This window comes from Colletotrichum navitas (genome assembly GCF_030913465.1).
Source record: "Colletotrichum navitas strain CBS 125086 chromosome Unknown LY79scaffold_31, whole genome shotgun sequence".
NCBI lineage: Eukaryota > Fungi > Ascomycota > Sordariomycetes > Glomerellales > Glomerellaceae > Colletotrichum > Colletotrichum navitas.
Window position 1 is genome coordinate 268,674 of NW_026850577.1, and position 20,338 is coordinate 289,011.

The following is a 20,338-nucleotide window of genomic DNA, read 5'->3' on the forward strand; positions in this document are numbered from 1 at the left end:
TAGGTACTGAAATGGATGGTTGGTCAAAGGACGTGGGGTGGGCTAATGGATCATGTGTCGAAGGCTGCGAGGGGAACACATCGCGAGATTTACGTCGCAAAGATGTGTTATGAAGGATGAACGTAACGGGAATGCACATTACGAGAGCACTATGCGACACCAACATACGCGCTGAGAGCGAACGCCACGAGGCGATGCGTTTTGGCTCTCGCTTCGTTGCACTTAGACGTATCTAGCAAATGCAAACTCTGGCCAGGACCCCTCCCGAAAGACCCCATGCCGGTGATAACTTTCCAAGCATCTTCGTTAGATCTTGGCTTTTCTCAGGCATCTCAAAAGTGTTTGCTAAGCGGCTTGCCTGCAATACGCCACACGCGAAAAGGAGAGGCGGCTTTCTTAGGCCGTACTGGCTCCGGTTCGCAGAAGAGATGTCATGTTCCGGGCTGTAGAGCGGGAGCATCTCCACAACAAGTTCTCCTGCGAATCTCGGCGTCTTGCTCCGTTGTCGTTGTCGACCACCTCCCCGTTATAGCTTCACCCTCATTCTCCTCTCGCCCCGCTTGGCTCTCCAGTAGTTGGACGACACGATTAGCTCCCCGCACCCCTCGAGAATCCACCGCCACCTCTCGACAAAGTCCTCCGTCACCTCCCAGCTCCTCGGGTCCCATGGCTCCCCCCATAGGATCATGCCCCCCCGGCCGGACGGCGCGTCCGCGTTCCCGATCAGGTCGAGGCACAGCTCATCGTCGTCCAGGGAGTCCCCGGCCCCGATCAGGTTGTCCCGCAGCCGCGGCAGGGGCAGGAGGTCGAGCCAGGGGTGGTGCGACACCGTCAGCTGCGTCCGCGTCGGCCGCATGGCGGACGGCAGAGCAACCACCCACCCGTCGCCGGAGCCGGCGCCGTACGCGGGGTCGCTGCCGTACGGGGAGATGCAGTTGTCGTCCAAGACCATGGACAGGGTGATGCCCAGCGTCTTGGAGTTCTCCATCAGCCCGCGGAACAGGTTGAACTGCACCAGCGGCAGTAGCAAATCCGCCATAGGGCCCGGGCCCGGGCCCGAGCCCCGCCGACCCCGGCTCTCGTGCGCACGCTGCAGGAAGAGGTCGTACAGGTCGTCCAAGTCCTCTTCTCGGAGCTCGATCAACGGCCCCGCCCGGCCGAGGTACTCCAGGGCTGTCAGAGTTGCCCTTAAAACGCATCCGCGCGGGTCTTTTACTTTCCTGGGCGGCCCCGGCCGGGACAGCTGCATCTCCGCGTCGTCGTGGGCTGTAAAAGCCGGGGGTGCTGCTGCCGCCTCAGCCACCGCCCATCTCGAGGTCGGTACCAGGACGCCCCAAGGCGCCTGCGAGGATGGGGACGAGGACGGGGACGGGGACGATGATGGTGTGCCGGGGTTATGAGATGCTTCTTGGCGCTGCTGCTGCTGCTGCTCCTGTTTTTCCTGCTTCCGTCGCTGTCCTGTCGACGGGCCGGGCGCGTAAGCAGGGGTCACTTGGGGGGGAGGGGACTCGAAGACAAACGAACAAGGGGTGATGGGATCATCAGCATGCATAAGCAGATTGCAGGAGGTGCGTGCCACTTACTCCAGATCCGTTGGTTGAGCTTGTTCTGGATCTTCCTCCTCTCGGCCGGGCTTGTCTTGCCTTTCCAGTTGTCCTCAATAGGCACCATTTCAGGGATCGGAGGCCGCATCAGGGTTGACAGCGGTGGTAACATCGTGGGCTCGGTCATGTCTGGTCCAGGCTCTCGGTGGGTTTTTTTTTTTTTCCCTTTCTTTTTCTCCGTAGACATCCGGTAAGATGACAGGGCTTCCTTCTCGATGGGACACGCTGCAGAGTGATGAAAACAAAAAGCAAAAAAAAAGTGCACACAGGGCTGAGCGGGCTGCGGGGCGCATCGACGATCAAAAGCCGGGGGACTTGGATTCCTGGACAAGGAATTGGTAAATTTGGGGCGAGACAAACGCAAAAGCCTTGGTATACACATCGAGTTAGCTTGACTTTGGTTGAAGACGTTATTGCCACTAGTGACGCTGGCTTCTCGGTGACTGCGAGAACACACTATCATTTCTCGTGCCTGGATGACGTTTGCTGGGTTTCTCGGGTCCTCCCCGGGGGGCCTTCGGGATCATCTCCAACTGATCGTCTCCCTTCTTGGGAGGCTCGCTGCCTCGAGCTGTTGCTGCCGAACCCTTGTGTTTACTGATCATCCCGGCATCGCACGTGGGGAAAGGCGCGTTCGCTGCGCCGGACTCACTCTCTCTCTCTCGGTCTATTTACGACCGGCGCGTCGTTGGGCCATGGACTCCAGACTAAGTAGGGTACGTCTTCAACGCGATCTACTAAGGTACGGTATAGGATTCCAAAAGTGCACCTGGACGAAGCCGACGCCTCGGCTTTGGCCCTCTGGGGTACCGTATCCTCTGAGCAAATTGGCCAACCGCTAATTCTCGGGCTAACGGTAAAGGGGAAAGTGGCCGCTCATAGCGCTAAACCTATCAGAGAAAGCGGTCAACATACCCACCTATCCACCCACCTGCCCACTTGCCCATTATTTACTGTTCTTACGCCTTAACTTCCTGCTGACGTAAATGACTAACCCCTGCTTTTGCCTTTCTAGATCCCTGTTTCTGCCAGCACGCTAGCCCTTATCTGGTGGCCGCGATACTCTTTGCCGTTAGCCTGAGAATTAGCGGTTGGCCAATTTGCCCAGAGGATACGGTAGATCTGCCGCGTCTTGAGGGCGTTCTTTGGCTTTTCTAGGGGGCGTGCCGTGCGCTCGACTCCGTACCAATCACGGCAGCTGCCGACAGCCACCAGCGTATACAATGGACTCCCTGGCTGCATCCCGATTTGACACCCCCCAGGATATTTGTCAAGCGCTAGCGAAGCAGCTGAAGCCGGCGGGGGATGGTCAGATCTTCAATAGGTACATGGTAAGGACTGGGCAGTGTAGGTCTTGTCTGATGCTTTGTGATTAATGGGGCTCCGCGCAATGTCCACCAAGTGGCTTTCCACGACAGCAAGTCTTTGAACGCTCCCCACAACCAAGAACACAAGGCAGACGCAATTCACTGTCTCTCTTCAAATGTCTCCATGAATCATGATCGCCCTATTGTTTGGCTCTCCACCTGTTTTACGTCGCCTTGTCCAGGGAGTGGCTAGGTGCTACCCTGAGAAAAATGCAAAGCCTCGGAAACAAACGATGTGTTTGGCATTCACTGCCCAATTTTCCCCTCCCTTTGAACCAAACCATGGCCCACGACTCGACAGCCAAGTTCGGCTTCTGAATGTTCAGTGACAGCTGCAGCCACAGTCTTCGCATCTTCCCTTGCCCGAACTTGACCTGATCCACCAGGCCGTGGGTGCAGGCAGTCCGGTGCCTCTTCCCGCCACATTTGCACTTCTTCCAGCAGTAACCCTTGGAGCAGCCGTAGTCGTCAAAACAGCACTCCGGGCGACGAGCTTGGGGCACAGGCCGTCGTCGGCGCTCAGTGGGCGCTCTTTTCAAGTGCGAACCTCGGTGGTGTCGACGCCGGCGCAGGCTTCGCCCGTGTAGAGCATGACACCAAGATCGCCACAGCCCGAGGTAGCGTCGAGGGAGGGCTACGCCGGCGTGGACGCGGGTGAAACGGCACATGAGGACGAGGGATGGCGGCTGTGGTGGACTCCATCTTGTTTTCTGGGAGCCCCAGGTGCATCGTATGTAGGCCGGTCCTCGAATGAAGTTTGCATCGCCTATATGGAAACTCGCATGGTGCTGAGATCTGAGGGGCGATATACAATGCTTCCTTGAGGTCGTCGTGTCAAAGTCGCCCCGTCTGGGCATGGTGTGGTCCATTTCCCCTTCGAACTTGGAGGACCTGGCCATCATTTTATACCCTCCCCGTCCCTCTATCCTCTATGCCCAGATGCATCGTCGAAATCGTAGCATTTCTAAGTTCTAGCGCCTGCTTGCGGTTCGGTCGGGGTCGTTGTCCTGTCATCTTGAAGCGTGAGCCTCCGGGAAGATCCCGAAGCACTGTACACCATCAGGTTTCACTAGATGCCCAACGAGTCGAATATGCTGAGCACGCGGATCCTTTCAGCACTACCGCAAGCAAAGTAGTCGATTTGCCACGTTGGTTGGGAGTGTAGATGGGGTCAAGAGGGAGAGGCGCGATGGGAGAAGAGGAGAGAAGGCAGTGAATGATCACCACATCACCCCTCCTGATCGACAGCGTTGGTTTACCCTCAAGTTAGCAGTAATAGATGCACAAAGATGTTGCACCATTAGGTGGGAGTATCAACATTCTCAAAAGACAACGTGTTCTTCACTTGCTTTCAAGTTATAGAATAATCCTCAAACTCATGTAGTTGTCGATATCGTATCTCGACATGCCGTGTAACACCCCGAGGTTCATATCATAGACTTTATCATTACAGCTGCGAATCTATTCAAGGTGTGAGATGCAAACCAAAAACGAGTCAGTTGTGGGGTAGCTTCTGGGTTCCACGAGATGTCACGTCAAATTTTACTAGCCCTCAAACAAGGGTTTAGACGCGGTATGAAGCTAAGGCGATACTACGCTACAAGGCCTACCTGATGATTTTGGTAAAGTGCATTTGCATTCGTCGTGCGCATTGACATGGTCTACTACGCCTTTACGAAAAGATTGCCTGAACTGGTTTGCCATGCATGTTTATTGATAGCCCAAGAGATCAAGATGATTCAGATGAACTCCACTGTTCGTTCTCTGATGCGGGCCAAGAACTTCCATTCGGTCACATGGCACACACAGTATAAACTCGGAAGCCGCTTCTTATGATACCACGGTCCAGAGTCAGCAATTCAAGATACGAGATGTGCCAAGTCCAACGGGCAAAACGGCCACTCGACAGAAACCCCTCCCCCCGGGACGGCGGCCGGGGCGTCGGACGGCAGGCCGTTGCATCGTATCGGCCGAGAGCTCCAGCTCCGACGGAGAGACCCCGCCGTGGCTTATAGTGCTGCACTGTGGGCCAATCGGCTGCTGGAGCTGCAACAACCCCTTCCCCACCAACCGCCATTCACCCGCACGGAAAGGGAAAGGAACTCGCGCCGGGTGGGATGGCATGCACTGCATCCCATCTCCGGGCAGCACTTCGGCGGGACACACACACTGAACCAACGAAACCCCAAACCGACCAATCAGTTCCGAACCCCCGGAAAGTCTGATTTCCTTTCCTGAAGGGCCGCATCCAAACTTATAAGACGGACCCCACGCTTTTCCTCTGGAAAAAGAAAAAAAAAACCAGAGAAGGGGAGAAAAGGAGAAAAGGAAAGTAAACCTGCCCAAGACAAGGGACGAGGGAGAGTCGTCAGTCATCATGGCCGAAGCGGGCTCCCAACAGCAGCCGTCGGACGGCAACGTGCTCACGCCAGATGCCATTGCAAACCTCCTCTCGTCCGCTTCCGCGCGGGCTGATCCGGCATCGGAGGACCAGGGCCGCGCCCACAACACAGCCCTACTGGGCGACGTCCTGTTCACGGCGCAGAGGCTGTGGGACGCCGGCAGCGAGGAAATCGACGTCGTCGCCGAGAAGTTGGGCGACGGGAGCCGGGACTGTGAGCCCCTTCCCCCCCCCTCCCCCCGCTCCCTCTCCCGCTTCGGCAATGAGAATTGGCAATGAGAGGACATGGTACTGACGCATCCCACAGCTTCATGGAGGTTGCCCTTGGGAGACTCGGGCATCCTGGACTTCTTCCTCTCCATCGTCGTCTCCTCCTCACACGGCCTCCGGCCCGCACTACAGAGGCATATGCTCCGCCTCATCGGCAACTCATGTGCCGACACTGGTGAGACACCAATCGTGTTCCTTTCTTTCATACACCGGGAAAGACTGACGTGAACCCTCAGATGAAAACCGTGAAAGAGTCGTGGCCTCAAATGCCCTGCCCGCCATCATCGGCTTTCTCGGCGACGATGCCGCCCTCCCCTTCGCCGTGCCCGTCCTCTACAACGTGCTCGTTGACTACGAGCCCGCCCAGGCCCAAGCCAGCACCTCATCTCTGACAACCCACCTCGTCGACCTCCTGACCAGCACGCGGCTCACCGACGCACCGCACCTCGTCGGCATAATCGCCAAGATCCTGGCTCTGCTGGCCACGCACGGTGAGTCCTTTTTGTCCGCCGCCTCCCTCATAGAACCCTTGGCTAAACTTTTCCCCCCTTCCTCCCCTCCAGAAACTGAGACGACCCTCGCGCCCCCGCAGACGCCGGTCGTCCTCCTCACGCTGGCCCTCACGCCCACCACCGACGCCGAGGACTTCGTCTTCCTCACGGCCGTCGCCCTCGCCTACCTCACCCACGCGCCCATCCAGGCTGCCCTCGTCGACGCCGGCGCCGTCCCCGTCCTCCTCGCCGCCTTCTACCACCTCCAGACCCAGCTCGACGCCGTCGAGGTCGACGACGACGACGCCGCCGCCCAGCTCCGTGCCCTGCCCCAGTCCTTCGTCCAAGTCCTCGCCGACATCTCCTATGCCGACGACTTCGCCGCCCGCCACCCCCTCGGCGACCCCGTCCTCGCCACTCTGCAGTCCTGGCTGTCCCTGCCCAACCTCCACCTCGGCGCCGCCGCCTGCCTCTGCCTCGGCAACGTCGCCCGCTCCGACGAGGCCTCCTTCGCCCTCGTCCGGGACCACGCCGTCCACCTCCCGCTCGTCAGCCTCCTCCGCGACGCCACCGACTCCCTGCTCCTCCACTCGGCCCTGTCCTTCCTTAAGAACCTCGCCATCCCCTCCCAGAACAAGCCCGTCCTCGGCGACGCCGGCCTCTTCGATCCGGACGTCCTCCCCCGCGTCTGGTCCCTCGACGTGAACCCCCAGGTCCAGTTCGTTTCCGTCTCCCTCACCCGCCTGCTCCTCGTCAACACCCCCACCAACGTCCGCCGCCTCTGCGCGCCCCTGAGCCCGGACCCCCTCTCCCCCGCCCACGGCACCACCCAGCTCCACCGCCTGCTCGACATCTTCTCCCGCACCGACGCCGAGCACACCCGCACCGAGGCCGCCCGTGCCGCCGCCGCCGTCTGCCGCGTCCTGCACACCGCCCAGATCCCCCCCGTCCTCCCCGACTGGGACCCCTCGACCGACGGCTACGTCTTCCGCCCAGAGAAGCCGCTGTCGCCCACCGCCGTCGCCGAGGCCGAGGGCAACGGCAGCGTCCGCCGCCGCGAGAAGTTCTACCGCCAGCACGCGAGCCTGAACCGCGTCCTGGCCTTCCTCGTCACCCAGACCCGCTTCCCCGTCCTCCGCAGCGAGGCCTGGTTCGTCTTGGCCCTCATGTGCCGCGCCAAGGACGGCGCCGACGTCGTCGTCCGCGTCCTCGGCGTCGCCGGCGCGTTCGAGGCCCTGACGCAGGCCATCACGGGACGGGCGCCGCCGTCGGAGGACGACGCGCATGGGGGCGACGACGCCAAGGCTATCGAAGGAGCCCCGGCCGCAGCGGACGCCGCGGGGCAGATCGTCGTCGGCGGCGGCGGTGGAGGAGGCAATGCGTCGGTGGTGGAGGGTCTGGGGCTGGAGCCGCAGCAGGCCGACCCCTCGCAGGCGGCGGGCATGAAAAAGGTGGACCGGGAAAACGGCCTTGTCATGGTGGCGGAACTGGTCAAGAACCACGCGGATGAGCTGCCGGCCTCGAGGAGGACGGCGTTGGAAGAGATGCTCAAGGAGGGCGGCGAGATACTCGTGGATGAAAAGGGCAAAGGGAAAAGGTGACCCAAGGGCACCATCGAAAACAGGAAATTGAGGGGGTGATCATGATGGGAGGCAGACATGGGCGGAATGAAGCTCACGGTGATGATGCTATTAGATTTCAGGTAGTTCAAGCGACTTGGCTCCAACACCCAACTCACATCCATTGCATTGTATACAGCGATCACCATTCACGGGGGACAGGAAGGCACGCGCGAGTGGAAAATGAAAGCAATCGAATCAATCCTTAGTCTACTCCTGTCACCTTGACCCATGATACACGTCACGTCGTTTTCGTACGATGCGTCTTCCTAAAACCCGTCTTGCGACGAGCTGGGGGGGAGAGAGGGGGAGGGGGGGCGGTCAACCGACACAGGCGGGTGTGATCAATGCAATAGTTTCTTTATGACCTTGTCCTGAGTGTGTATCTCTCATTTCCACTGAACCCACGCCAGGCCAGAAGACAAACCCGACTTCCGAAGAACTTTTATCCCTTCCTCGAAAGCGTTTTTTAACGTGTCGAAAGCAGCAGCCGAAAAACCCATATCCATGCAGTTCAGCTGCACTAGCCGCAGCATCGAACAAAACCGCCCCCCGACACCACAAGAGACGATAGCAGAGCAGCAGCAGCGGTGGTAGCAGAGGCTGAGACGTGCGTTTATTTCTTGGCAGCCTCGGCCTCGGCCGCGTCGCGGGCACGCTTCTCGCGCTTGCCCAGGTTGCGAGCCTCGCTTCTCGCCAGGCGGAGCTTGCGGTAGGCGCCGCCCTCGACGGGCTTGGGAACGTCGGACTTGGAGATCTCGGAGAAGCCGGAGGCAACCTTCTCGATGGGGAGGGCGTTGGCGAGGTTCTGGACGGTCTCGGTGCTGGCGAGGTCGACCTTGGAGTCGCCCTGCTTGACCTTGTTGGAGCGGCGGGGGAAGACGACGAGGCGCTCCTTGTAGGCCTTGAGGCGGGCCACGTTGGCGGCAAGGGACTCCTCGCTCAGGTTCTTGCGGCGGCCATCGACGGCGATACCGATGGTGGGAGCGTAGAGGCGGGGGATACCGGCGGCCTAGTGGTCAAACGGTTAGGACTCGTCGTTCTGTGCATGCACACAAGCTGTGCCACCTTCTCATCCACCTCATCCACCATCGTCCTCCGGAAAAAAGATTCGTACCTTAAGCTCGTCGAGGGAGAAACCGCGGCCGGCACGGACCTTGCGGTTGTAGCGGATCGTAGGGCATCTCACGATCGGGCGGAGAAGGTCGGTGGGACGGGGAGCGACCTTAGCAGCCTTGGCCTGGCGGGCGACACGGCGGCTGTGCTTCTTGCCGGCCTGTTGTAATGTTCCAAGTCAGATCCTGCTTTTCCCAATTCCGAAAAAAGATTTTCTTCCCATCCTTTTCCCGAGGGGGGTGGGTTGGTGATCCTGCGCAAAATAATCATACCTGGTCGAAGTGCGTCCGGACCCGGCGCTGCCAATCCTTGCGGAAGTCTGTTGGTAAAGGTGTCAGTCCAGAGTGTCTCGGGGAATCAAGTAGTCGTCGTCGTCGTCGCTTGTCGCGGGGAGGAGGTGCTCACGGTTGTGGGGGATCTGCTGGTTGTGTGCGATCGCCTGGAAGAAAAAACACAATGTCAGTATTCCTGCGATGCGATGCGATGCCGTCGACGGCGAGCATGTATCGGGGACGCGTATCGACGTACCATTGTGCCTGTATTGCGCGATCAAGGGGGTTAGTAGTCCGGATGGGCCGTCGTCGAGATGCTGCTGAACGCTTCAAGATTTCCTGGGAAGGGACGAGTCAAAATCTCAAAGAAGGGCATGCAAACCCTACGAGGCAAGGTACGTACTGGACGCAATTGTTGATTGGGCGGTGGGGTCCACCTGTCGTGGCGGCCACGCATAGGCGACGGCCGAACCATGTTCCGGCACGCCCGCAACGGTTGGTGTGGCTAGGGCGCCTGCAATCTCTGCAGCTGGGTCTCGGTACGTACTTGCATACTCGCGTACTCGCGGGGTAGGTATGCAGCTCGCGACTCACTAATCTGCGTCTTACGGGTTGAGGCTGCTTGCAAGCCCTTCACATATCAGCCAACACGTAATCGGTTATGTTATGAAACTGAGTGTGTTATTTTCTGTCTTCTTGAATTCAAGGCGAATCGTTCCATGCTGCTCTCATCTCGATGAACCCATGACAATATAGCACAAAGTATGCTTGCTGGACCAGGCCGATGGACAACCTGACCCGTAGCACTGGGAGATGTTGGCAACACCTCTACACTGAAGCTACAGTTGAACCCATGTCGTCCAGTAACACCAATGGCACGTCTGCAAACCAAGAATGAGAGCAGAGAGGCACCCAAGCACCTTTTGCCAGAAAGGGTGGGGCAGCGGGCTGGTAGCCACTGGCCCAAGGCCATTAGGTCAGCTTGCACGTGATTTGGTACTGATTGAGTGTATCACGAGATGACCACTCTCAACCGCACTTTGGGGCCATCGTGGGTGAAAATCGTGTTGCATACCTTTTTTCCAATTATGTTGTCTGCCTCGTGCAGATACATGAAGGAGTTTTTCGTAGTATTTTCGTGCAGTGTACAACATCGTTAAGAGTTGCCTTCGCAATTGTCCAAATACAGTCGAAATGACATGATCAAACTATCATAGTCTGCCTAGGACACCAGAAATGGGAGGCAGATAGCTTCAAGTTTCCATATTCTCACCTCATTCTTCGAGCTGTGCCGCGAGATACAACAGGATTAATCGATCACGTCGTTAATATACCGAAAAAGACACCGGGGATATATATTGTACAATAAAAGGAGCATAACCATCTATCTCCGCAGGAAAAGCCACACAATTGAGATCAAAACCCCCTAGTCAACAAAGTTAATTTAACAATACCTCAAAATACCTTGAATAAATATCTCGTATGTGCAACTTCCTGATTCATTTTAATACTCCTCGGATAGTGAAACAGGTGAATATTAGAATCACGCTGTCGTCAACAAGGAGTGTACGGGAAAGCCTTGCAGGCGTAGACATACCCATCAGCCGTATTTAACGAGGGCCACCCATACGTAACAGGTTTATCTCGAGAAACAAGCGATATTCTCTTTGCAAGTACACGTCGTGAATACCATTCATCCATTTATGCCTAGTCGGTAGTAATAATATAATGAGAACAGAAAGTCATGCGGCAATGCACTATCCTCTGCAAACGTCAACGAACGTTCCACTTTTATACCTAAACTCTGCATAGTTTAGGCGGCTGTAAGGTTGTTTCCGTGAAATGAAAAGGCTCTAATACACCATGTCTGCATTCGGAGAGTAAGTCTGATGAGCCTTACACAGAAGCCACACATCATTTTAACTAACTTGAATGCTCCAAGTGGACATTGGTAATGGGGCAGGGCTTCACATAAGCAAGATGTTGTTACAAGAAAATGAGTTCAGTATCTTAGAAGTGACTTGAAGAAAAGGCTTTATTCATACTAGGCTTTCATCATCACAAAGCCAGTTTTGCTTCCCAGATGCAACACAAAAAACCAGATCGACATGACTGTAGAAGCGCAATTTACCACAAGAATGAGCTTAACATCTTAAATACATTTGAAGTACCTTCGAAACTACACTTGAGATCACCACGACTATACCTGTCAGCATCGGCCAGGCTATTTGCACTTTTGTTTGAGCTTTTCCCGGCTGATACTATAAACGTGGAGGGCGGCAGGTGATTAGGTACCCGTGGGCTTCTCTTCTTATGGGTCTCATGGTGCATCAATAACTGAACCCGGCTTCTGTTATCAGTTATTGAGTAAAACAGAACGGTAAATGGCGTTGAGACTACGGACCAAGCCTCGCAATGTTGGTCAGTCTGAAGTAAAAATAGATGCCAAAACAGCGTGCATCGAAGGCCTCATTCAGTCTTGGTTCTCTGTCATTCATACCGCAGACGAAATGAAAGGAATTCTATTCAATCAAAAATTTGTCGACTCTCTTCAGGAAAAAGCACGGCACCAGCATTGCCGCGACCAACCTCGATCTCGAACTTGCACAACAACTGCGCACCATTTCCAGCTTCACAGCAGCACTCCTCCCTTCAGCTGCCCGCAGCTGCCCGCCCAAAAGAGAGCTCCCCCCCCCCAGCTCCATAGCCTCGTGACCCCCACGGGAGAGTCCGCACCAATGAAAACGCCTTCCCAAAAAAACACAGCATGCATGTCGCAATTAGTGGGGCACCTCGATCCAATTCGCAGAGGAGCTCCCGAAAAATCTCAGTGACAAGGCTCATCCATCCCGTTTGCCCCGTGCTCGGGAACCCGCGAACCTGCGAAGCAAAATCGACGACGACGCCGACGACGACGAAGCACCCCCCCCTGCCAACTGCTTCCTGCCGCGAAAAAGCCCGCCTCTCGCGTTTTCCTCACATTTCATTCCCGGAACGTCGACAAGCGAAGACGAGAAACCGAACGGACCGACAAAAAAAAAAAAACGAACAATGGCATCCAGGCTAGGCCCACGGAGCGCCTCGGACGCAACGCGCTTCACCTCGACCACCCCGCACGCCGCCTCCAAGAGTTCTCCCACATTGACGACGACGACGATGACGACGGGTGCGACGGGGACAGCTGCCGCCGCGGCCGCCCCGACCTCGTCACCACACCCTCCTCCCCGGGTCCCCGGCCGGCCGCCGGGTGAGTCCCCCGAGGAGCGCGTCCGCCGTCTCCGTGCCGCCCACGAGGCCGCGCGCGCCGCGCAGAAGTCGAGCGTCGACCGCGTCATCGGCGGCAGCCGTCGCTTCTTCGACTTTGCGCACAAGTTCACCGTCCTCGGCCTGGTCGGCTTCACGGGTACGTTCCCTTGTTGTTTTTTTTCTCTTTCCCGTCCGTTCCATCCCCCCCTTTGTATCGGGGCACATACAGCTCTTTCTTACCGTCCTTGAATCGGATCACCGAGTTGCCACTCAGTGGTTGTCAGAAGGAGAGAGAACAGAAGAAAAAAAGGGGGAGGGACACAATTACAAGTTGACGAAACTATTGAGGACTAGAAGGCTAATCAATTCTTCCCCCCCCCCCCCCCCCAACAGCCATCGCCGGCCTCATCTCCGTCTATTCCGTCTACGACATGGTGACGTACAATAAGCAGCGCCGCGCCGACTTCATCGAGGCCCAACGTCGCATGGAGGAGGACTCGCTCGCCGCCGCCCGCCTCGCCTTCATCAACGGCACCGCCACCGACGCCCAGGTCACCCTCGTCGAGGAGGCCAACGCCCGCGCCCGCGAGACCGGCGTCCGCCTCCCGCCCCTGCTGTCCGCGCCCACCGTCACCACCCAGGCCGAGAAGATCTTTGGCAAGGGCGGGCACCAGCAGCAGCAGCCGTTAACACCAGACTCGTCGTTCGCCGCCGCCCCTGAAGCCGAATCGTCCGCGCCCGCCGCGCAGAAGAGCAGCAGCTGGTGGCCCTTTGGGTCATCCTCGGCCAAGCCCGACCAGGCCAGGGGTACCATCCAAGAGAGCAAGGAGCTCCTCCAGGACAAGGCCAAGGCGGCCTTTGAGCGTGAGCGGGAGAACCAGAGGCGGGGCGGCGCGCTGGACCAGCTCGGCCTGCCGCAGGAGGAGAAGAAGGTTGAGAAGAATGGTTGGTGGTAGACGTCCGTTCCGTTTTGCTACCCACCCCCTTCCCTATCTGAAAGTGATTCCTCTGTCTCCGTCATCCCCTGTCGATGCCTCTTCTGCACGGCAGAGGAGTTTCTGTCGGCGCGGAGACGGGTGACATGTTTCCCTCCAACCCCTGTCTGTTATAATACGAATCAGAGAGAGAGAGAGAGAGAGAGAGAGAGAGAGAGAGAGAGAGAGAGCGCGCGTCTGCGGGGTTTGGTGTTGGTACTGCGACGATATCGGTGCATAGAAAGAGAACAAGGCAAAAAAACCTTGGTGGAAATGGGTGTGAGCCCGCACCCCCCCCCCCCAACATACGGCCGAGGGCTGCGGGAACGTCTCGAGGTTGCAGCCCAGATGGCAGGGCCGAGGTGGACGAAAGGCGCCACAGGTGTATCATAAGTGTAGACTGACTGGATGTGCATTAGACGGCGTCCGGGTTTTTAGCAAATTATTGCATGCGGAAGGAAAAAACCAAAAACTAAAACATTACCCTCATCTCTCTCTCTCTCTCTTTCCCTCACTTTTTTTTGTTTATGCATTGTTCAAGACTTATTGGATCAGGATATTTGAGTGCCGTGAAAACTGCTGGCGTCATCGCCACTTCGATTCTGTCCTTCCTGGACGGGTATTATGTACAGTTGCCCTTCACGAGGGAAACGCTTCGAAAAACACGATCTCACCCACCGAACCTCCGTCGGCCGCGCCGGGTCCGGCCGGCTCTTCCCAACCCCCCCAATTATGCATAGAAAAAGAAGAGCTTGCCTCTCTAGGCCCTGAGCGAGTGGAAATATGTGCGCTGAGTATGGTATTACCGTCCCCCCCTCTCCTCAACCAAGACGCCCGTGTCTCTGGCAAAACGTCCGCCGAAATCAGAAAACGCCGTGAAAAAAAAGCAGAAGCTTGCTGCGCGCCCTAGTCCATGACTATGGACGACTAAAAACACATCGACTTTTTGTAATCATGATGCCAATCGCGCTCCAGTCTTCCAATCCCGCCTGCTCCTCTTTTCTCTCTTGTTCTCGTTGTCCTTGTTGCAATTATTCCGAGGCTGGATGGAACTGCCCCGGCTCTACCTAGTTCGTCTGTCAAAATAGGCGCGTCGTCTCCTCTACGAGACGACAATATGGTTGAAGTGGCCTGGAACCTTGAGGCGGCACTTTTCGCAGTCGGCACGGTAGCCGATGCTGAAACTCTTCTTCATGCCGGGCTGCCAGGTCCATGAGTTGACAGTATGCCTCGACCGGATGTGGCCTCTGCGGCCGGGCGAGGGCGTCGCCGGGGCCGACGTGGTCTCGGTAGGCGCCGAATCGGTCGTGGTGTCGCCTACCATGCAGTGGTGATCCTCGACCTCCATCATGCCCATATCATGGTGGCCGTGGCCGTGGCCGTCGAGAGACGACTGCTCCAGACGCATGGTGAGGTTGGAGGGGAAGCCGTTGTCGAGGACCATGCCCGGGGGGCTCAGGCTCCCGCTGCCGGGGTAGCTGCTAGAGTCCTCGCCCTCGCTAATGGGCGAGGGCAGTCGGCGGTTCTGGACGGCGTGCCAGTCGTCGGCGGCGTCCATGCTGCGGGGGATGCAGCGGGATTGGTCGGCGCCGAAACCGGCGTGCATGTGGCCCATGTTGACGACGCCACTAAGATGGCTCACTGCGGGTCCGGGACCTCCCCAAGCGCCACCCCGAACCTGAGCAGCGAAGCTTGGTTGGATGGGCGTCGGCATACGGCCGTTGGCCGACGAGTGCTCGTCTGAATGGATGAGCTGCTGGCTCTGCTGTTGTTGCTGTTGGGGCAGGGGCGGCGGCGACATTGTGTCCATCATGTCCATGTCGCAGTCGGACTCGGCAGGGCCCCAGGGCGACGGCTGGCAGGACATGGGACCGGAAGAGGAGGACCAGGGCGAAAAGCGCGACTTGGGCTGCTCTTCCGAGTCAGAGTCGCCTGGTGTCAGGGTGCAGGAAACGGAGTTGAGAGGCATCATGGGCGCCGACCAGCGCTTTGAAGAATTGGGCGAGGTTCGGAGGGGGAGGCACTGGATGCGTTTCTGCCGAGAGAAGTCAGCGGGGGTGCTCTGGGCAAAACGGGAGGAGCGGGTATGCAAGGCAGCGACATACGTTTCTGTGTTCAGCGAAGCTGAGAGCGCCATTGTGTAGGTCGTCGTCGTCATCGCGGCTTCTTTTCCTGGAGAGGTCCATGTAGTGCTGGGTGCCGAACATGGTGAAAGCAGCAGCGGCGACGGCGGCGGTAACGGCGGCGGTAACGGCGGGGAGAGAAAGCTACGGGTATCTGCTGTGTAGTATGTGGTGTAGTATGCAGTATAGTATAGAAGCGCGACGGTCGATTGCAGATGTCAGAGGGACAAGCGCGGCAGCTAGCGATGGCAGGTCGAGAGAGGAATGTGACGGACAGAGCTGTGCAGTGTCCGGGCCGTCGGTAGGGTTGGAAAGAGGAGAAAGAAAAGATGCACTGACGATGGGAGGATGGTGCCAACTGTGCCGTCAAGGTGTCCGTGGCTGGATGAGGAGGAGGAGGAGGTGGTAGTGGTGGCGATGGTGGTGCGCAGGCGCTGGGGGGAAAGTTGGAGGTGCACAGGCTGCTAAGTTGCCCCGGACTGAATAGTGCCAGGGGGGGTGGGGTGGGGGGTTGGTGGGTGTGAGTGGCAGGTGTGCGTGCGGGCGGGTGCGGGTGCAGATTGCGACAGGGTGCAAGGGGGGTTGTAATTGCCCCGTAGTTCCCACGAGTCGGCCCAGTCAGCACCTCCCTACGGTGATGCTCGATGGCGTGTTGTCGAATTAGGTAGTAACTGAGGTAGGTAGCAGTCGATTGATGCTGGGATTCTTTGGGTCCTGGAGAGGCTGAGCTGAGGAGACGGAAAGGAAGAGGCGAGGCCGAGGCCGAGGTTGCGTGCTCCTAGTGAGAACGACGGACGACGCGTGTAAGTCGCAAACTCTGCCTGAGCTAGCGAGCACTCGACAGACTGCAGATTGCGGGTTGCTGGCTAGCTGCAGTTGCAATATCCTTTCCCCAGAGGCAGTTGACGCGAGATCGCGACTTGAGTTGTTCCGGTCGATCAGCCAGGATGGACCTGCGTCCGTTCAGATTATTCCCTTTTTTTTATCTTGTTTCTCTCACCCTTTTTGATTATTGATGCCGGGTGACGATCGTTGTGGATGTCAATGCCAATGACACTGTATCTGAGGAAGTATGATAGCGGATGGAAAGGGAAAAGAGAGGGAGAGAGAGGCAAAAAAGGGAAGAGAGAAGAGAAGAACGAGGCAAGCCAGAATCGAATGTCGGGAGGCGAGTGGTCGCAGATAAAGTGAGCCGGGGAAAACACGATGGGCCAAATGGGGGGAATGGAGGCAAAATACAATAAAGTAAAAAAACACACAAGAACCCGGCGACGCCAGATCAGACACAACACACCAAAAAAAAGCTGCTGTAGCCTGTCACACGCCACAAAGGGAAAAAGATAGACAGACACTCGACGCACCTACCAGAAGGTAGAAGATAGAGAGAGAGACAAACACACACACACACACAGAGAGAAAGGGTCCCCGAGCGGGAAGCCAAAGCACCGGTGGAAGTAAAAAACGAAAAAAAAAAAAATAAAAAAAAAAATACTATGATGGCTAAGGCTAGGGGGAGGGGGGAGAGAGAGAGAAAAAAAAGAAAGAAAGAAAACACCCGGATAAGGACAAGTCCAGACCCTTCAAGGTTCTTCCCGGACCAACGGTTTAGGGGACTGAGGGCGCTAGTTCCACCCACTCTGCTGGAATTCAAACCGACAGTGGGGGTTTCAATCCTTGATTCTACTCCAGCCTGTTTTATTCCAGGAACGCAACGACGACGTCAGGCTGTTGAAAGAGATGCGCAGGTTCGCGTTGATTCGCGTTGATTCGCGTCACGATTCGCAGCCCTGGAATGGCCTCGAAAAGAACGACGAGTACAAAAGTACTTGGCACCTGGCGTAACTCACTCTTTGACAGCTTCGAGAAACCTAGTCGGCTGCAGTACATGGACACAACTTAATGCGGTCGGGTCCAGGGAGAGACCCCAGGTTCTAACATAATAAGTAAAAAAGGAGAAGAAAACCAAGACAACCAAGTAGACCCAAGTCCGAGCAGCGGGCGTCAGCCCACAGCCAGGGCCAAGTGTTCAAAACGCCAGAGAAGCCAAGAAAAGCTTGCGACTCGCCGAGGAGGAAGACGGAGGGCCACGACGGAACCCCCCCCCCCCACCCTTCCAGTTACGAACAGGCCAATCAATATAGCGAAACCTGCGACAGGCGGCAACGTCACACGAGCACCAGGGCAAGTAAGGGGGGAGAGAAGGTAAGGGGGGCGGGGGGGGGGGGGGGGGTCCAGTTGGAGACCGGAGAATAGGGAAATAGTAGTTTGGGAACTAACGGCCGTCGACGTCGGGAGGATCATATCGGCGACGTAGGGTATAAAAGCAGAAAAGAAGAAGAAGAAGAGAAAAAATAAGAAAGAAAAAATAAAGGAGTTGAGGCGTTATCCAAGGCCTGGCCTGGGCGATATAGGACAGGGGAGCTTTAGAAACGAAAGAGGGCGACCAAAGGGCTCTCCTCCCGAACGACTGGGATCACGCCTCGCCGGCGACGCCCGCCGTTGTCGTCGTCGTTGTCGCTGTCGTCTCTGTTGTCGAGGGATATCCCTCCTATTCGTGTGCAGAAATAACCCACCCCGGAGACCATTACCTCCTCTCCTATTCTTCCCCCTCCCCGCCCCCTCACCTGACGTCTTGCTCCTGCTGGGTACCCCGTGTGTGTCTCTGTCCATGACGGGCACTTCGCTCTGCTGCTGCACACCCACACTCTCCCAACGGGCCGCCGAGGCCAGCAATGGATCCGACCGGGGCCGACGCCTGGCCGGGCCCGCACCGCGCTCGGCATACTCGCGCAGGAAAGGGCGTTCGCCCGAGGACGAGAGAGCAGGCATCGCTATACAGGGCGGAGGGAAGGGGGGTGGACGGATGGACGTTGCCCTTTGCTCTCGTTGCACCCAGATGGCGATTTGCCAGTTCGTTCCGCATGGGTATACTGTGATGGCACGTCACATTGGGAGGCCTTGGCTGCCTGGCTGCTTGCCTGCCTGTGGACATCGCCGTCGAGAAGGAGGAGAAGGAGGAGGAGATAGTGTTGGTGGCGGTGGTGAGGACTGGTTTCAGAAATGCTTCATGAGATGCTGGGGGGTGTGGTGGGATGAATTGGGGGCTGTTGGGTGGATAGTGCTCAAAGGGAGTTTGAGCCCCGAGCCCCTTCTCTCTCCTTCTCTCACCTCCCCTCCCCCTCTTCTCTCTCTCTCTCGCCGCCTACGACATGCTTAATGAGGGGGCGATAGCTAGGATAGGAGGCGAGCTTTGATGACATTGCATTGCTGAGGGGGGGCACGGGAGTGGACGATCTCACGCACTCGTCGGGGTTACTGGATGTCGTTTTATTCACTAGATGTCGGGTTTGTTTATGGGCTCACCGTGGCCTTTCGGCTCTGTCCTTCGACGGGAGCGGTGACGCGATATCGGGGTCGTTCGCCACGTCATGTACTACGTACCAGTTCGCGAATAAGCAGAGGCTGGCCCATCACTACTTCTCCTCCCCTCAACCCCCCAAGGCGCGCAAGTTCTTACCACTATCAACCTTACTCGAAAGAAGGGGCCCCCGGTATCACATGACATCCCTTCCGGCTCCACTGGAACAATAAGCCGCCGGCCTTGATTCGCGTTGCGGCCGCTCTCAGGTCATCCGTATCTCGAGCGGCCCAGAATGTTAGCCTCTGTGTCGTTGCTCCGAACATCACAATGAAAACTATTTGCGTCAACGCCCGACGCACAGCCCCGAGTGAGTCTCGAGGCCAACAATCGAGCGCGGGCACGGAACAGCGGATTCCAACGGGCAAGAAGTTCCGTAGCCTGCGGGTAAGTAAACCCTGGGCGAAGATGGTCGCCAAGCAAAAAAAGGCAAGAAAAAAAGAAAAAGAATGCTGAGCCGGGGTGATGTGCCCTCCCTCCCAAGTTTCGGTGAGCTGTGGATAATCAACGTCGTATGCGGTACCGAGTGTCTCATCGTCCCCCCAATCCAGGTTGAAGATCCCCCCCCTCCGGGGTGCACGCGCTACTGCCCCCTGTAACCGCCGTCACGGTGCCATCTGGGATTGGTCTGCGAGGTCGAGTGCTGTCAGATCCCACGGTACAGTGTTTCCATCCAGAAAGCTTCCTTTGTGTTGAGTATTAGGCATGATAGCTATTATAGCGTGTTTTCGTGTTATTGTACCTGTGCGGTCCCCTATGAGGCTCTGTCTTGGCTACGCACCTTAGCGCTGTTGTCCGTGGGCTGTTGGGACTTTGGTAAACACCTTTTCCTCCCTGCCCATCCGCGTCGTCAGGGACCCCGTACGTGCACCGGACAGCACTGGGTGACTGCATAAGGGCTCGCTCCCTACACGAGTCGCCCGCTACTACTTTCGCTCGAAAGAGGCAAAGGTTGAGACTGGCCGTCTTGACCGGACAGGATGTATCGCACAGCCTTCCGGTGCTCCCATCAACGTGAACTCGTACGAGGGACACGTGGAGGGGAAGGGTAGCGGCTGCCAACAGCCTCACATCGAAGCTTTGACGTTCCTAGAAGGGGCTTGACTGTGACCGTGGGTAGCTGCTATTAGTCAGTTGGCCAGTCAGTATTAACCACAGACCAACGACATACCTGTGAGCGAGGTCGCGTTCAGCATGAGGAAAAAAGTTGTCATTCTGCCACGGCTTCCGGATAGCCGAAGTGAACTGAGCTGAGAGGACTGACGCGCGTACCCGCAATATTGGCACGAGTTTAGGACCACGGCTCCAACGGCATTGGAAGAACATCCTCGACGAGGGGCAAGAAAGCCGGAAAGTCTCGAACCCTCGGACCCGTCAATCGAGAATGCCGCGAGCCAAGAAAATATCACCTCACTCTTGGTCTCTTCTTCCTCTCAT

At 57.2% G+C, this 20,338-nt stretch overlaps 6 protein-coding genes across 6 annotated transcripts; 3 read left to right on the forward strand and 3 right to left on the reverse strand.

Moving 5' to 3' along the window:
• Positions 1-526: 526 nt before the first annotated feature.
• On the reverse strand, positions 527-1,731 carry LY79DRAFT_590431 (uncharacterized protein; the record flags this gene model as incomplete). The annotated part of the gene is made up of 2 exons (XM_060561153.1): positions 527-1,266; positions 1,509-1,731. The coding sequence occupies 2 exons, from the start codon at positions 1,729-1,731 to the stop codon at positions 527-529; spliced, it is 963 nt and encodes a 320-aa protein (XP_060413964.1).
• A 3,617-nt stretch (positions 1,732-5,348) lies between these two features.
• LY79DRAFT_590432 (GTP binding protein) lies at positions 5,349-7,734 on the forward strand (the record flags this gene model as incomplete). The annotated part of the gene is made up of 4 exons (XM_060561154.1): positions 5,349-5,586; positions 5,680-5,817; positions 5,879-6,133; positions 6,206-7,734. The coding sequence occupies 4 exons, from the start codon at positions 5,349-5,351 to the stop codon at positions 7,732-7,734; spliced, it is 2,160 nt and encodes a 719-aa protein (XP_060413965.1).
• A 634-nt stretch (positions 7,735-8,368) lies between these two features.
• Positions 8,369-9,693, reverse strand: LY79DRAFT_669928 (ribosomal protein L13e; the record flags this gene model as incomplete). Its single annotated transcript, XM_060563716.1, has 5 exons — positions 8,369-8,764; positions 8,870-9,028; positions 9,141-9,187; positions 9,274-9,307; positions 9,688-9,693. 5 exons carry the CDS (start codon positions 9,691-9,693, stop codon positions 8,369-8,371), a joined length of 642 nt encoding a protein of 213 aa, XP_060413966.1.
• Positions 9,694-11,003: 1,310 nt separating this feature from the next.
• LY79DRAFT_579947 (cytochrome oxidase c assembly-domain-containing protein) lies at positions 11,004-13,342 on the forward strand (the record flags this gene model as incomplete). The annotated part of the gene is made up of 3 exons (XM_060560061.1): positions 11,004-11,020; positions 12,203-12,543; positions 12,780-13,342. 3 exons carry the CDS (start codon positions 11,004-11,006, stop codon positions 13,340-13,342), a joined length of 921 nt encoding a protein of 306 aa, XP_060413967.1.
• A 1,120-nt stretch (positions 13,343-14,462) lies between these two features.
• Positions 14,463-15,567, reverse strand: LY79DRAFT_515919 (uncharacterized protein; the record flags this gene model as incomplete). Its single annotated transcript, XM_060554770.1, has 2 exons — positions 14,463-15,395; positions 15,466-15,567. The coding sequence occupies 2 exons, from the start codon at positions 15,565-15,567 to the stop codon at positions 14,463-14,465; spliced, it is 1,035 nt and encodes a 344-aa protein (XP_060413968.1).
• Positions 15,568-17,704: 2,137 nt separating this feature from the next.
• LY79DRAFT_554753 (uncharacterized protein) lies at positions 17,705-18,863 on the forward strand. The gene has a single exon (XM_060557873.1). The coding sequence runs from the start codon at positions 18,152-18,154 to the stop codon at positions 18,698-18,700; it is 549 nt and encodes a 182-aa protein (XP_060413969.1). The 5' UTR covers positions 17,705-18,151; the 3' UTR covers positions 18,701-18,863.
• Positions 18,864-20,338: the final 1,475 nt, after the last annotated feature.